This window comes from Ammodytes marinus (assembly GCF_949987685.1).
Source record: "Ammodytes marinus genome assembly, chromosome: 1".
Taxonomy (NCBI): Eukaryota; Metazoa; Chordata; class Actinopteri; order Uranoscopiformes; family Ammodytidae; genus Ammodytes; species Ammodytes marinus.
Window position 1 is genome coordinate 5,697,446 of NC_137230.1, and position 17,918 is coordinate 5,715,363.

The window sequence follows — 17,918 nt, forward strand, 5'->3', positions numbered from 1 at the left end:
CACACACACACACACACACACACACACACAGACACACACAGACACACACAGTTGCACTTTCGCACACAGTTACTCAGAGGGGAGTGTGAGTGCAGCAGACAGCAGGCAGAGTGACTGATACTCAGCCTGCCTCCCAGATGGCCCCGCTCAACTCTCTGCTCCAATCTGATCTCAGAGCCTTTGTTCTGGCATGTTCCATTAACGCCGCCGTGACACCAGTAAAGGCAAGAGGGGCGACGTGCTGGTCTCAGATCAGAAACAGCTGAATTATACATGCATTTCTCTTTTCCCTTTCCCCCTCTCTGTGATAGTCCTCTTGTACTAGCGCTGTCACACTTCTGCGGGTGTCATGTCTTTTTTTTTTTTTTTTTACTGGGATAGAGGTGAGTGAAGGGAGGATCAAAACGGTTTGGATGGGGATGGTTGAGTTTGATAGGATATTTTTCTTGGGTGAACCACAGTAGCAATGGCTTGAACAACAGTTTGTCTTCTATATTATCATTACTAGTCATGGATTTGTTTAATTCTATATCTGATTTCATAAAAAGCATTTCATTTTAGGGCGGTGATAAAGGCACAACTTCATCCGAGCAAAACCTGCCAACCTTGTAAAACACATTTAATTGTATGTTTTCTTTAATTTTCCTAGATTACGACCTGATGCCATTTAGTCTCCATTTAAAAGCAAAACTCTATATGAAAAATGGTCATTATGTACATAGTCTGAATTGTGTAGAAAAATGTCAGACCTTACTAATAGCAGCGTATTGAGCAGAGTCAAAGTGTAATGGCGGCTGGCCTTTACAGGCTTTTGCTATATAAAAAGCCCAAAGGCTCACCTGTGACAATCACTTTAACGTGTAGCGTCTCCTGCGGTGAATCTTCTTTGCATAAAAATAAATAAATAAATAAATACACAGAGGAAAGATGAAAGACGTGGAAAATGGAAATCAATGGTGTGAGCGCATAGTTACAGCTGGGTGTCAAGTCAACCAGCGATTGGAGAGAGAGTCTGCTCCCCACACATCACACACACACACACACACACACAGCTGTGAACCATGGATGCCTAATATACGGAGTGACCTTCAAAATGTCATAAATGTGTTGTGCAATAAAGTGTCAATATTTGTGGTTATATGGAGCAGGATGACTTTTACAGTAATTGGAACAGCCGCATTAAAAGCCGCGGATCAGTCAACTGATTAAAGACAAGCAATGCCGGACGTGTGTGTGTGTGTGTGTGTGCGTGTGTGTGTGTGTGTGTGTGTGTGTGTGTGTGTGTGTGTGTGTGTGTGTGTGTGTGTGTGTGCGTGCGTGTGTGTGTGTGTGTGTGTGTGTGTGTGTGTGTGTGTCCGCAAGTTGCTCACATCACATACATACGTACACTTTGGAAAAGAGCAAGGAAGCACGCCCCAAAGTTCTGTCATATCTTTGTACTGTGTACTGTGTGTGTGTGTGTGTGTGTGTGTGTGTGAAGCCCATTTATTATTAAAGGGGCTGTTATATGCCAGGAGAGCACACTCTCATCCTCGCAGTGGTGTGTCTTCCTCTTACAGGAGCACTATTAACCCTGACACACAAGGACGTGTGTCTGGGACTGTTTGTGTGTGTGTGACACAGAGAGACAGACATGTTGAGCTTGGTGTGTGTGTGTGTGTGTTTGTGTGTGTGACTGTGTGTGTATGTGTGTGTGTGTGGTGGCTTGTCTGTGTGGTCTGGTGTTTGTCCCCGCTTCTAAAGTGTGTTTTGGATTTTTTAATTTTAGTCCCATCTGGGCTGGAGCAGGTGGGCCACTGTCTGTTACATGATCTGTGGACTCTTTGCCAAAAAGGGATCTGTACAGTAGACCGCTCCAAATATGTTTATGAGGAGGCGACTATGGCTACAGTATGGTGCCGTCCTGGGCCAGCCACTGGGGGAATTGGATTGGGGGCTTTATTTATTTATTTATTTAAATTTCCCATGCACAGGCCTTGTTTTAAAGAATGCAGATGAGAATGGTGGGGGGGAGAGTGGGGGGAGGGGGCACAGCTGATGGGTTCACACAGTATACTGCAATTATGCCAGGATATGATATGTTGATGATACTTTTGATACAGTTAATTTTTTAGTCAAGTATAATGTAATATGTTGCATCACGAAGGGCCACGACATTTGTCATGATATCCAGGTTTTTATCATTGAAAATTTTGCAAATTTTTCCGTTGGTTTTGAAGTAACACAGTCCTACCGTATCTTCAAAATAATTTGTTTCAACAACCCCACACAAATGTCATTAGTTGTCATTTCATTTCATTTTTTTTAGAAAGGACTGTCCACTGTATCCACTGCTAGACATAATGGACACACTAGTTATAGCATTTTCTCCTTACATATATTTCTCGATTTCTCTCCTTGTCTAACCCTCTCTGTGTAACATCAAATATTGTTTAGCGTAATTGAAAAAAAATCAAACAAAATCATTGTTAAACCATCCACGACATCTGCTTTTTAAAAAAAAAAGTGAACTAGCGATTCTTGTGGTACACTGGAATGAGCGCACACACACAGTCTTGCCCAGGCCTCAAGTACACGCAGCTGGTGGTAGTTAGTATATCTGCGTATTGTCACAGAGTTACATGTAGTGGGGTTAGCCTTTCACTTGCAGTTGTGATAAATAGCCTTCAGCCCTGATAGCGGGGCTGTTTGAATGAATGGGGTTGTGTGTTTAGTATCAGAATGGGAAGAGGAACTTGCTGACATGGGTCTTTCCATTCTGCTAAACCTTATTTGACTCTCCCGACAGAGGAGGAGAGGAGAGAGGGAGAGGGAGAGGGGGAGGGGGGGGGGGGGGGAGAAAGAAAAAGATTAGGCTACTGTTAAAAAATGTTCCTCATTGTGCACTGCTGTGCGGGTTGCCCAAGTGGGTTGCTCCATTTTGATTCTTTTTTTTTTTCTATTCTTTATTTCTCTCCGTCTGTCTGTCTGTCTGTCTGTCTGTCTGTCTGTCTGCCCTCCATATGCACATACCAAATCATGTGCCAGATTAGGAAATAAATAACTTGTTTTTTGGTCATGCACATACTGACATGCTCAATCTTTTCTTCTCTCTATGGAGGCCACAACACTCTGTTTATGTCTGAATATGAGGAAAACAATATCTGCAAACTAAATCTGTCCATGGTAGTCATGTTATCTGTACATGTGTCCATTTCTGTATTTATGTAAATTCACCTCAGTAAAAAAATAAAAAAACCTGGTTGTATTTTAACTTGTATATCTGAAACCAACCTGCTAAGAGACCTACGGATGCACATTATCCACACTGGCTATAATCTATATTTACTCAACTGCTCATTCATATGCACTGTCCCTATTGTCAAAAACATTACTAAATCTTGAACTTCAGACAAAATCAATGTTGATATGATCATGTCAGCCTGAGCAAAAAAAAAGGCAAAACACTATCAAAAACCAAAACGATTTCGAAAAAAACATTTCAAATCTCCCAAATTAGACATTGAGTGAGTTAACATTGACCCCCCCTCCCCCCCCCCCCCGCACAGTGATGTCCATCAAACTCTCTCATTAGAACTAGTACTAGATATTCTTAATTGAACAAACATATTAGACATATTACGCACGTCTGTTTTTGCATCCTTTAAGTTTTTTTTTTAATTCCGTTTTTGAATTTATCCGTGTATGAGGCCTTTAAAAATCCTGATATCTCACGACTGTCAGCACATCAGTTAATTCCTAACCCTCCCTACATACAGTACAAGGCCAGGGTGTGTGTGTGTGTGTGTGTGTAGGCCTGTATACAGTCTGACTATGCCCCCCCCCCCTCACCTCACATTGTGCTGCTGTCAACACATTCCCACTTTGTCGTCAGTCATCTTGAGATTCATATTGAGGGAAGAGGGTGATTGTGTCGATAACAGGCAGTATGCTGTTGCACTAAAGCACGCATCATCGTTTTTTCTGTGCGGTAGCGAAAGGAGAAGGCGGCAAAAAGGGGGCGGGGTCAGAGCCGTTATCACCCTATCATATCTCCTGACAGCTACCTGTCAAAATCGGGTCGCGAGGAGATGTGTGTGTTGTGTGTTGCTGACACAGCCCAAATCTCTCTCTCTCTCTCTCTCTCTCTCTCTCCCTCTCGCTATCTCTCTCTCTCTCCCTTTTCTTTTTCCTTCCGTCTTTATTTCTGTCTCATTTCTTTTTTTTGCATTGTTAATTTGCACCGCTGCGTATGCTTAATAGAAAAAAATGATGATTAGAGAAAGGATAAAAAAAGAAAAAAATGGGTGGGGGAGAGAGAGAATGTGTGTGTGTGTGTGTGTGTGTGTGTGTGTGTGTGTGTGTGTGTGTGTGTGTGTGTGTGTGTGTGTGTGTGTGTGTGTGTGTGTGCGTGTGTGTGTGTGTGTGTGTGTGTGTGTGTGTGTGTGTGCGTGCGTGTGTGAATGGGGGTGGGAGGGTAGCATCTCAGGACTAGGGTGTTTGTAAAGAAAGTGAAAAGCTTATGAGCCGTCAGCGTTCTTGAACCCCTCTTTTCTTGACGCCTTTTTGACTTTGTGTGTGGCGTTCACACATTTGTGAGCAAAGAGGCAAACCAAGGGACAAAGAGAGAGAGAGAGAAACAGACAGACAGACAGAGGGAGAAAGGAAGAATAGAAAGAAAAATAAATGTGTTGTGATGCAAAAATAATGAAAAAATGCCTCTTCAGAAATATATTTTTCACTGTATTTCAGTACAGTGAACCATACCAAGTGAAAATGTAGGATTTTTTTGAAATATGATGCAATGTGTAAGCTTTACAAGATAGAATATATCTGGACTTATCTGGAAAAACTAACTTTGAAGTATAATTTCCTAGTATTAGGAAGTGTCATGTATCATACTAAGCCTGTAATGCTCATAAAGCAGTATTCTTTCCCCCAGACTTGTCCATGTCATTCTCTCCTTTTCAAGTGTCATTGAACCTGTTTCAAGTAAAACATGAATGGCACTGTTCTAGATTGAAGATAATCGCCCACTTGAAACAAGATTATTAAGTGATAGTTTAGCACTTTAAGATGAGATACATGTTCAAGTTAGCTAGATATACTCATACTGACTGAGCCACTGTCGCTAGTAATATGAAGAGCTTTTGTGTCATAGTAAGCCAGCTATATCTCACTGAAACCTTGCTTGTTAGGTGGTTGTATGTGAGGTGTCATGAAATAACATAAGACCAATATACTTGTTAAGATTTGAAAATGTCTGCACTGAGCGTGGTTTGAAGTGGCAATGAACTCACTTTCCATTTGTCCCCTCTTCCTTTTTTCTCTGTGTGTGTGTGTGTGTGTGTGTGTGTGTGTGTGTGTGTGTGTGTGTGTTTGTGTGTGTGTGTTATGTGTGCGTGCTCCAGATGTTGGGGAGGACCTGGGGAAGGCAGCGGGGATCATCCAGCCGTCTCTGGCCCAGCACCGTGAGCGCAGCCTGGCCTCGTCCTCCAAGGATTGCCCCTACTGTGGCAAGTCCTTCCGCACCTCGCACCACCTCAAAGTCCACCTGCGGATACACACAGGTCAGTACACACACACACACACACACACACACACACACACACACACACACACACACACACACACACACACACACCACTATCACTCATTCTGAAGTGGTTGAGTGTATTTCTCCGCCAATTAAACATTTATTGTACTTCATGCAAAAATGTACCTCCCTATTTGTAATGACATTCCTTCTGGGGTTGGACTGACATAGTGGTTTATAAATATATCCAGGCCCAATCAGATATTAGAGAGTCTATACCTGCCTGCAATATAAGATGGATACGGTGCAGATGAATTGATTGGATATTAGTTTTGTAATGTATAACGTTTAATCATGAATTGCCCTTACTATGCATTCATGTTAATGCCAGAGACATGGAACATGTTAAGATCATGTTTAAGACATAAAGGCGCGGCACTGCGGTTGAAAATCTTTATTTCAAGTGTCTGGGGATTTACAGAACAGATTTTGATACAGCCTTTTTTCAAATTTATACATTTAAAAGAAATTCATGTACAGGTCAGAAAAAAACCCATTTTCAGCATATTTTAAGAAGAAAATGTAGAATAAATCTTTCTGTAATAACCTTCAGATTAGTGCTGAGAATTATTATGGGATGTTTGGTTGATGTAAGTGCTTTAGAGGTTGAGATTTTCTTGATCAGAGAATTGAAAAAAACTTATTTTGGAATAATGGCCGTTAAAGATGGTTGTATAGTGTAAAATAAAGACCCAAACGGACCACGTTTAGTCAAATAAACACCTCAATGTACACCACATTATGGACCTTTGATTTATATCAGTATGAAAGAAGATATCTTAAGGAAGCAAAACAGACACAAGTCTCAAAATTGACCGGTGCTTGAAAGACAATTTTCACCTCCCATGTCTCCCCTTAAATGAGAAAAAAAAAATGAAAGAAAGAGAGAGAAAGCTCCTAACAGTACGAACAACCTCCATCCACATTAAGCTCACAGATGGTCACAGTTTTCCACTCACAGTACACAGTGTCCTGATAAGTGATCCTAGTTCATCAGTAACACATACTCTAACTCTCACCTCTATCCTCTTTAGTCCAAAGATATTTTATTTTAAGATGTCTGACTACGACGTGTTTCTTTTCAATGGACACATTAATAAAAAAAAACCCTCCCCAATAGGAAGATGTGCTTCCTAAACTGTGCCCTTCATTGAGGCTTGGGGGGGGGGGGAGGGTGTGTTACTGTTATATTATTCACTTTTTCAAACTCATCTTTTAATTGAGCTCTAATTAACACAACAAGGGTTCAGTGTCCTAATACCGGTGACATCACTCGGGGGGCGATTTCACACTCACTAACTCTCAATAAATTTTTCCAGCCAAAAAAACAAAGGCGGCCTGTCCACAGTTTAGGGGGATATGTATGTGAGCGAGAATCTGTCTAAAAGGGTTAGCTTAATTTTTTTACAAGTGGAGCATCCCGTACCCCCTCGGAGCGGTGTGTGGACTCGTTTGCCCATACACAGCCCACCGAGCTGGGCTTAGTCTGTTCATGTGCTAACCTGTAGTTACTGGAAGGCTATGGCGCGGTACACAGAGTAATGATGTGGACAGTAGCCAGGGATGCTAACCCTTACTGCAAGGTACAAACGCCCCACTGACTATCCAGGCTAAAGTCACAATTTAGAACACACACGCAGAGAGGTCACCTTAACAACAAAGGACACCTGCTTCCTAGCTGCTGGGCCTGCTCTGTGAAGGCTTAGATTGTAAGGGGGATTTTTTTGATTGTTTCCAAACAGGTGAAGTATGATAGTTGGCCACCTGCTAGTAAAACATTTAGTAAAGATTACTAAAATATTAAGTTATGCTTTTCTGAATATAGAATCATTTCACAAAAAAGTCATGTCTTCGAGTCATTCTCCCCTCTGTAAATCAAAAATGTGTGCCTTGAGCTTCTTTGTTTCTGTCACCTCCCAATGAAAGAATCCTTGAGTGCCAGTAGAGACACAAAGGCTGAAACGCTAATACATCACTGTTGGCTTTTTCTTCTAACTCTCCTCCTCTATCTCTCCCTTTATGTTTCTCTTCATTCCATCTGCATGCACTTAAAAGCACTGGACGAGAGACCACCCGCGCTCTAACGCCTTTTTACTTTCCTTCATAAGAGTCACATACTGTACTTAAGACCTTGAAGGGGAATTACAGGGCCCAGCTATCATACTGTAGCATGATGACAATAGGTCTGGCCTAACACTGACTTAATTAGCATCCCTATGTTAAACAGTGCATCCAGGTCATAGCCGGGGCCTGTGGTCTGCTGTTGAGAGGGCTGAGTTATGTCTGCTTTGAGCGCTACAGTAAGGATACCCAAGGGCGCCACATTTTATCATGGAGGAAACGGAGACCTCAAGCCTAGGGCCTGACATTAACACATTTTAAACACACACACACACACACACACACACACACACACACACACACACACACACACACACACACACACACACACACACACACACACACACACACAAACATTGATGTTTACCCATTCATTCTTAAAGGTGGACTCAGCAATTCTGGAGAATTGTTGTCAACCAAAACCAATTTTTCTGGTCAAAATCAGTGAATATCTTCTAACGATTCCACTACCTGCCGGGGACTGTGTGTTCAAATAACTAGTGTTAATACACTGCCTAGGCTCTATAAACGGGTATGTTAGCACAAGGTATGTAAACAAAGAGGGTCCACCGTAGCTAGTAACAAGGCAGTTTACAGAGCATAGGCTGGGTATTAACACCGGCTTCTTTTCTCCTGCGCGGCACACAATACGGACAGGTAGCGGATTGTGAGGAGATATCCACTGAAAAAGTGATGTAGTCAACAAAACATTCACTCCAGAATCCCCTGACTGCACCTTTCCATCTGGATCAATGTAAAGCTCATAGCGCGTATAGAGAAAGGGGTCAGTGAGGATGTTGTCTTTATTGGAATGGAATGTATCTCTGGATGCGGGCCTATCTAAGCACAGCTTTTGCCATATAGTCTCCTGCAATGTGGGGAGAAAAAAAAAACATCTTGATGCATCCCCAACATGTGGCCTTTAAATCATCCCTATAACCTAATCACACCAGCTCCACTGTGACATTCTGATTACAATCCGCCAGATGACTTTTACAGTGGGCTAAGGATCCTTCTCTCTCTCTCTCTCTCTCTCTCTCTCTCTCTCTCTCTCCCTCTCACTCTCTCTCTCTCTCTCTCTCTCTCTCTCTCTCTCTCTCTCTCTCTCTCTCTCTCTCTCTCTCTCTCTCTGTGCGCCCGGGTTGACAATGCGCAGAGAGAAAAAATGCACAGATGACAGCCAATAGCCCCTATAACGCAATGTGAGTGACACAATAGAGTTGCTTACCAAAGCCGTTTTCTAAAAGGCATGCGATTGTACCCAATGCAACACGCCGGAGATTAATGAGCGACTAACACCGGCTTTGAAAGGGAATGAAGTGATTTTAAATTTCTCCCCAAAAGTTAAAGAGCTAATGTTACAGTATTAATTTCTCTCTTGAACAGTGAGTGGGGGAGAAAATATCCATTAGCGAAATGAAGCACAGTTTTATTTCTAGGTAGCTAACATTGTGCAGGGCTGGCTGGCTGGCTGGCTGGCTGCTGGGTGCTACAGTGTTGGGGGCCACAAGCCTAATGAACACACTGCAGAGGGTGATATTTCATTATACAAATTAATGCTCACATTTTAATGGGAAAGTCACATAATGAATCTAGGCTTCAGTGACAGCAATTAGAGGCCCAGATTGTCCCCTTCTGGACAAGGCACTATTTAGCAGTAAGCAGCTGTGTAAAAAAAAAAAAAAAGGTCCTCCGCTCTTGACAATAGCCACACATAACTTCAGGGCCAGGGCTGGCCGCATAACCAATAAGAGTCCCCGCTCACCTTTAAATGAGGAGAAGGGGAGACAAAGAGAGAGAGATGGAGAGAGGAGGGGCAGGCCTTGCACCGTGTCACTTAACCTTAACCTAACCTTGTAATCAGGATGAATCAAGAGGGACCTGTGATCTCTGTCTCCATTCCTCTCCACTCCCTTGCCCCCCTCCTTTTCTCTCAGACTCCAATATGTCTTAGAGTATTTCCCTCCATTCTTTTCTATTAGGTCTGTTCTCCATTACCTATATCTATCACACAGCATATTCATTATATCGACACTTTCAAGATCAATATATTGTTTTTGGCGTGTGGCGCACAGTTGTATCCAAAATCCATGTATATACATATATGCTGAGATGAATAATGTTGATGATGTTTTATTCTATTCGTAGGATGACATTGAAAAGAATGAGCAAAAACAAAATACAAATATGAGCTATATTGTTTAAAGATATAGTCCGTAACGTATGTTGCCCCCATGAGGAATTATGAGTTATTGCAACAACAGTATATCAACAGCTAAAACATCGATACCAGAGAGTTATGTGGCCGCTTCATCAACTTTGTGGTCAACCCGTTTGGCCATGGCTTGAATGTAACCGGCATTCATGTATATGGAAAAGTTACGCAATAGAGCTTTAATGCGTCATCATTGTCTTTTGATGAGACACATTTATACACAGTTCAAATGAGTGCAAATACAGAGCTTCCATGGTGTCACTTTTCCCCCATCTGAATCAATTGAACTGTTAACCCATATATAGTATTAGACTCACCACTCACCACTGACTTAAGCTATAGAGATACATAAAACAGATGTAAAAAAAAAAAAAAGCTCCATCCATTACCCACTCCCTCAAACATCCAACTGGTCGTTCTTTTCCATCCTTCCGGGGCCAAAATTCATCTTCCAGTGTGTCACATCTATTAAGTCATTTTAATTGTCCTCCTTTGTACAGGTTTTCGGGGGTTATTTTATCTTTTAACATGTTTCTATGGCACTGTCACAATTCACAAGATGAAATCAGCGCTTGCAAAACATACCGTGGAGGAGTATATACATAGATCCCAGCACGGTAATCAAGAGACAAGAATGATTTATAGCCACAAAGGTGTCACTTAAATGTTTATGAGCTCCAGTTTTTTTCCAAGTTAAAAGGCTAAGAAAAAGCTAGCCATAGTGCATTTACTACACCCCCTATCCTTCAGAACATGTCCAGAAGTGCTTTCAACAAAAAGCCAAGCTGGACAAACGGCGTAAACAAAAGTTTACCGTTTTCTATTTTTAACTCCCCCCCCCCCCCCCCACAAATTGCAATTTTCTGGTTTTGTGGACGGCAGCGATCTGTCATGTGGCTGGGAGGGTTGTGCTGTTTGCGCTGATATCAATTAAAAGTGGATTAACGGGTACATAATGACCTTTAGCAGTAAATTGTGTGTAATGTTGCAAGGCAGGATACAGTATATTCCCCAGATGTCACACCAGGCCCCTGACGTATGATGGAGCAGATGTCTTCGCCAGTCCAAATGGCCCTCTAAGACACAAACACACACACACACGCGCGCGCACACACACACACACACACACACACACACACACACACACACACACACACACACACACACACACACACACACACACACACACACACACACACACGCACGCACACGCATACACTCAGGCTCAAGCCCACAAGCATGCATAAACATGTGTTCACACACATTCCAAATGGCACGCACGCACGCACACAGACACACACACACACACACACACGTGTACGTAAACCCAAGTAGATGCAGAAAACGTACTCGTCGTCTGTCTCACTCACAACCAGATATATTTAAATGCTTAATTTTAATGGAAAAACTGGAATAAACTGATAAGTCTCCGAGGGCACTTGTATTTATTTTCAGTTCGCCTTACTCGGTAAACATCAAAGGGAGGAGTGCGTTGAACGTTACAATCTTCTGAGCTTTTCATTCTCATTTTTAGATATGTAGATGGCACATTAATCTTTATTTCCCCCCCCTTATGAACATTAACAACCTCTTATAAAGGGAAGGAAAAGACAGGGGATGGAGGGAGAAAAAAAAAGAAAGATCAGATCAGTCTAATTTCTGTCTAATTTGGCTCCTAGAATATCATTTTGTCCAGTTAGAGGAATTGAGAATGATCATTTGCATCAGGGACTGTTTCCTTATTAAATCAGCACTGAGCCTCTGTTCGGCAGCTCACAGGAGAAGCACTTATTGGGTTAAAAGCTCATCTCGTACGGTTTATTTTAAATATACTCAATGCCTCATAGCCACTCTAGCGTAAGAGAAAAAGATATCAAATCACTGTCTTTCTATCTATAGTCAGGGCTATCCGTCTCTCTCTGCACGCTCCCTTCCCCTCCTTTTTTTTCTGTCTCTCTTGTTCTTTTCTTACTGCTCTCTTCAGCATTTTCCACCTTCAATTTTCTTTTGTATGCCCTCCTATTTGTTTCTCTCCGGTATCAATATTGTATTGAGTGGCTGTGTTGTGGCCCCAGTATTTGAGAACTCTGCAGTAGGTCTGCAGATCGCAGTCTTTTTCTGGAATGGTGCCCTCTAAATAATGATAAATTACTTGAGCAGTATGCCATTTGCTAATTATATCCATGATTTACTACACAGCCCGACTTAAATCATTCAAAGCAGCCTTGCGTAACAATGCCTTTTTTTTCCCTTTGATAAAATGGTTTCCATGTGTTTAATCTAAACATTTTATAGCCATATACTGTATACATAAAAATGTGCATACACACAACACACTACAACCGACCCCCCCCCCTTTTTTAATTTCCTTTTCAACAATCCCTCTTTTCACACGGGCACTGTTATCCTTATAGCAGAAATTCGACTCTGGGAACTTTTTATATGTATGTTAAAAAAAGAAAGAAAAAAATAAAACTCAGGCTTAGCATTTTTTCCCCCTCTCTGTTCATTGTTTAATGAATCCAAATCTGGCTCAGACTCCAAGCCTATTATAATTGCTAGCAGGATGTGTTCTATTTCAACATAAGTATCATTCCAATGGAAGATCCCACTTCTGGCAGAATAATGCCGCAGTTATACCATTATCAAGAATATCCATGAATATGGATGTGCAGAAAAAATAAATATATGTAAATGTTACACAACAGATTCACCCCTCTTTTTTTTTCTCCACAATAAAATAAATCTCTTTGATCTGGATGTCCTGTATGTAGTGAATCATAGTGTTCTTTATCATAGGGCTTTACTGCAACAAGCATGTACTTTACATACGTCAACCAGCATATTTAGTCTTCTTTTTTAAATACTCATTGACTTATTTTTTTGCAGAGTTTATCAACTACAATTCATCCCCAGTGCACCATAGTGTGGTGCTGGGAGTTCTAATGCTGGGGCCCGATTTATGCCTCTCAAGACAAACTGCAAACAGGGAATGTCCGGGAAATTGCACTCTCATTGCCAAAGCACAGGACTGACAGCTAACAAGGCCAGAATAGAAGCATTAAGGTCCCAATACAGGCACACACACACAAACAGAGACCCAGGCCTAACTTTAGCAAGCACAGATATAGCATCGAGACAGTTTTGTTAAATATTATCTCTTGTATTGGACTGAAAGCACCATATGGTGAAATGTTTTTTTTATGGTGTTGATGTGAGTGATGGCTCACTTGGCGGGGCTGGATCGAGCTGGATCGACCCATATTCAGATGTCTACTCCACAGCCCCACCCCGCATACCAGCACACACACACACACACACACACACACACACACACACACACACACACACACACACACACACACACACAGAGCAATAACACATGCACACATCAAGTGGAGCTGAGCCGATGTCTGTGGGAGAGCAAAGACATGGGGTCGTTGGTTGATGGCAGGATACCATGATCACTTTGTGTTGAAGTTTATTTCAATCTGTGCTTTAGTTATGTTTTCTCAAAGTTGTTCTTTATCTATTTGACTATTCATTTCACTTTCTCTCATCATCCTTTTTCAAGAATTTAACATTGTTATGTGTTTTGGCGCAAATTTAAAAGCGAGGGAATGGCAAAATACCGTAGTTAATGAAATGCATATCTTTTTGTGAGCCCTGCTCATTTGACCTAATTTCCTTTTGTTCGGGGAGGTTACATGACCCTAGGGTCCACACTCCCTGCTCCAATAAATAGATTTTGATATCCATTCAATCTAATAATCAGGTTAATTATTCACTGTTTTCCCTGTCTTTTCCCTTTCTGTTTCTCTTGTCTCCTTCTTTGGCCTCTCAGGAGAGAAACCCTACCGGTGCCCTCATTGTGACTATGCTGGCACCCAGTCTGCCAGTCTCAAGTACCACCTGGAGCGCCACCACCGCGAGCGTCAGAATGGCTCCACCACCTCAGGCCACACCCCTTCTTCTGACCACAAAGAGGATCATGGGAAGACAGCAGGCGGGGGCATCTTCGCCCGACCCGATGTCCTCCGTAACGTTTTCAAGAGCATGCCTCCCAACCTGGACTACAGGCCAGGTCCTCTGCTGCCACACCAATGGGCGTCGGCCGGCCTAATGTCTCCGCACGACCGAGAGCGTGGAGACCGCCGCTTTGACTCCGCCTCCTCAACTGAGAACATGAAGACCGGCGATGGCCCCTCCTCCCTGGCCTCGACAGCGCCAGAGGGCTTCTCCGACCTTAGCAGGGCTTACCAAAGCATGATGGGAAACGGAGTCCACTTTCAAGGTTCTCTCCAGGCCTTCATGGACAGCTTTGTGCTAAGCTCCATGAAGAAGGACATGAAGGACAACCAGAGTCCAGTCCAGCTCCCGGCCCATAGCTACAATGATAACGGCGAACCGAAAGCAAAGCGGGCCGTGTCATCTGACCAGGAAAGAGAGGACAAGGCTGAAGCCAAACAGAACTCACAACCCGGCAAACCTGGCTCCCAGTATGAACCACTCGATCTGTCTGTGTCGGTCCGGCCCGAGTCTGCGTCCGGATCTCTCCCGGGCTCTTCTGTCACCATCCACGACAATGTGGCGTGGCACGGCTGCCTGTTCTGCTCCTTCTCCACTTCATCATTTGAGCTGATGGCCCTGCACCTCCAGGCCAACCACATGGGTAAAGCCCAACAGCAGCGGCCCGATTCAGGCAAGGAGCTTCACGGAGAGACCTCTCCCGCCGGCTCTGCCAATCACTCTTCCAACGCCAAAATCTCCGGTTTGGTCCTTGACAAAGAAGGAGACAGAGACGCAGATAAAAGCCAGGGAGGCTGGAACAATCACATGGACCAGCCCTACAACCCCTTCCAGAGTGACTTCTACAAGCGCTTCGGCGGCTTGTACGATGGATCCCCGAGGGCCAACCAGATACTCCAAGGGTATATGGCCCCGGTAGAGCAGGCTATGGACCTACCTAGCCAGACCTGTGGAGTGGCACCTTTCGCGGGGGATGACCAGATCGGTGAGAGGGGCTCCTGTGGAGACGCTGAAGAGGACCAGGTTGGATCAGATGATGACATCGTGAAGCAAGCTGTGATGCGAAGTGCCGGTCAGACCCCCTCCACCACCCCCAAGAGACAGCACCTACAGAATCACTCTGAGGATGAGGAGCAAGAGGAGGAGGGAGGCGTGGCTGAAGAGGAGGAAGAAAGAGAAGAGGATGGGCACATGGACATGGAGAGGGAGGGGGAAGGACTAGCAGCCTCAGACCAACTCCACAACCACCTCAAGCAGCTCCAAGACGACTCCTGTCTGGCCCCGAGAAGTGGCGCTGGTTCCTCCGCCATGAATCCACTTTCTCTGGTTCCCCAACCCAAGAACCAACTAGGTCTACCACTGGAGAAGCAATGGCAGCAGAGCCTGGGCCTCCTGTCGCCCGGCGGGGGTCCTCCAGGACTGCTGAAGGCCGAGCAGCAGAGTCACCTGGAGCAGCAGATGAACATGCTCTCTGTCCTCAGAGCCTACAGCAACGACAACCTGCCCACCTTCAACGGCCTGGGAGGGGGGGCCGGAGGAGCACCCACGGGGGGCATGAAGAGGCCAGATGCACCTGGTGAGTGAGTTTAACCCCTATACTGGCACTGTAACTGCTATGCATTATTCACCTTCACCTAAACCACACGCATAAAAAGTCAAGAGTACACATGTGTTTGAAACACAAATTAGATTTCCCCCCAGCACTGCATAGAGATAACCTCTAAACACACAAGACAAATACCCTTATATTGTCTTCCTTGAAGCCCGCAAAGGAATCTCAGACACACACTAAAGGCCCGGGGATTGTCTCTGAAGTGATTTCAGCCTTATTTCGAGCAACTTTAGAAGCTATCAGCCTGGCGACTAGCAACAGATTAATCTTTATTACACGTTTATATTACTGGGAGTGCTGTGCCCCCCCCCCCCCCCCTCTCCTGCTCCACAGCATGGAGGGAATAACCCTGGATGAGTCAGAGCAGGACCTCAGCTCCCCGTGCCATCTCCTGCACATGTCTCTTAACTATCTTAGCTCTCATAAAGCTGGCTCCCAAAAGCCCATTACTTTATAAGACTCGTCGATCTATGACCCTGTGAAAAATGAACTGTCAGCTTTCATGATTCCGCTAAGGTTACAGCCACTCCTCGAGACTGAAGAAGGGAGACCGTTTTTTTATTTTTTTGTTCTTTTCTATAATGCTCTTTTCACTGTTTACGGATGATTTCTAGAAGTATCTATAGAAAAAAGTCGCAATGCTGACTAACGCACCAAAGAGACATTTGTCACACGAGGATCATTTCTAAGCTCTGTCTGGGCAAGTTGGGATCCTATCTGTGACAACTCCTTCATATTAGGAAATGCAGACATTCATTTACTTTAAACTAACATACAATAATAAAGAAGCATATAGCCGATTCCAGGTTGAAGCCTCATATGGTCAAAATAAGCTTGAGTCGCTTAATCCAACGACCAAGCACCTCTTTGCTAGGTTGAATACCATTGTCTGTCTGAAGAGAATGTAGTACACCCCGCCACGCCCATACAGTCATGATTCTGCTATTTCCCACTGAATTTGATGTGACACGACACTTGGTTTATAGGTTCAGGACATCGTGTAGAATGTCTACCTGAGATTAATTAGGATTTTTCAAGCACACTTTGAGTACTTGAGACAATATGTGGTAGACCACTCCCACATTCAAACAACTCTGATTTTGGTTAATACTTGCAGACCAGCATTGGTGTAATTGTGTGCACCAAGTTAAAAATACATGTTGTTGGCATTTGTGGGACCCCCCCCCCCCCCCCCCCCTTGGGCTTTTTTTTGGACAAAAAGAATCATTGGACCTTTTCCATATGAAATGTAGGGCAAATTTGTAACTGGGCATACTATTCACGAAGATACAGTACATGATAAATTAAGGTTATAATAAAAAGTGATGCCTTTATGAAGCAGTGCAGCTACATTTGTTCATATCTTTCTAAATAGTATCTGTTGTCATGGAACCCTGCTCTGTGCATATCTCAGCCTCGTGCCAGTATTTTACCCATACGAGATTGATATATGTTTCATTTCAATAGAACAACGCCTTTGTGTGAGAATGCTTTAGTTATTGTTTAATCAGAAATCCTGTGGAAGCAAGCTATGTGATGTGGGCAGTTCCCGTTTGCTACTAGGAATGCTTGACCTTTATAGATAAGGCTTTCTGTGTGGAACAAAAGCCTTTTCTTTCATGCTGTTAGTTTGTCCTAGTTTGAGTCAGCCAATTATTTTAATTAGAAAACCCAAGCAGTTATTATGTGTCTAACTTCCTGGGTGTAAATAGTAGTCACCGTTTGGATATCTAGGATTGTACTGAAGATAGAATATACACATATACATGATGGAAACACTAGTGAAACCTGCTATGCCGGTGTGCACCCTATAACCCTAATGAAAATGAATGAGATTTTGAGTTTTTGTAAGTGTAACTTTACCTTATGCAACCATGCGCCGGAAAACTCCCATGGCCACTAAAGCAGCTATCTGTCTGCAGTATGATATACAGTATGTATCAGATAATACAACACTGTATTGTACATCAAGCACAGCTCTTGCAGCTACTGTTACTGGTAATACAAGTTGATGTATTTATATCACTGTAGTAAAGGGCAAGTTGAATTCACTATGGAGGCTTTAGGTTGCCCTTTATGCCAGTGTGTCTGTCAGTGTAAACCATGTAATGAACTGCATGCTGCAGTCCCCTTAGAATAAGTTTTATTATGATGTGTACTGCTATGAGAGTGTCAGTAAACATGTGCTTACAGCATGGAGTCATTTATAAAAGTCAGTATAAATGTTTTTATTTTAATTATGTACAGTACATGAATAATTTAATATTGGCCAATAAAGAGATATTGTTTTAGTAATTGATATTCTCTTGACTAGTTATACAAACACATGTAGTGGGTTGAATCTGTCTGTTGAATGTAGTAAAGTA

The 17,918-nt window shown here is 43.2% G+C and overlaps 1 protein-coding gene across 1 annotated transcript in view; it reads left to right on the forward strand.

Annotated features, from left to right (window-relative positions):
- Positions 1 to 17,918, forward strand: part of znf536 (zinc finger protein 536) — a gene marked incomplete at both ends in the record, with an annotated part of 101,641 nt that overhangs the window by 34,325 nt on the left and 49,398 nt on the right. The window contains 2 exons of the mRNA XM_080032951.1: positions 5,391 to 5,549; positions 13,756 to 15,516. Coding sequence (XP_079889077.1) covers positions 5,391 to 5,549; positions 13,756 to 15,516 — 1,920 coding nt within the window. The remainder of the gene's footprint in view (positions 1 to 5,390; positions 5,550 to 13,755; positions 15,517 to 17,918) is intronic.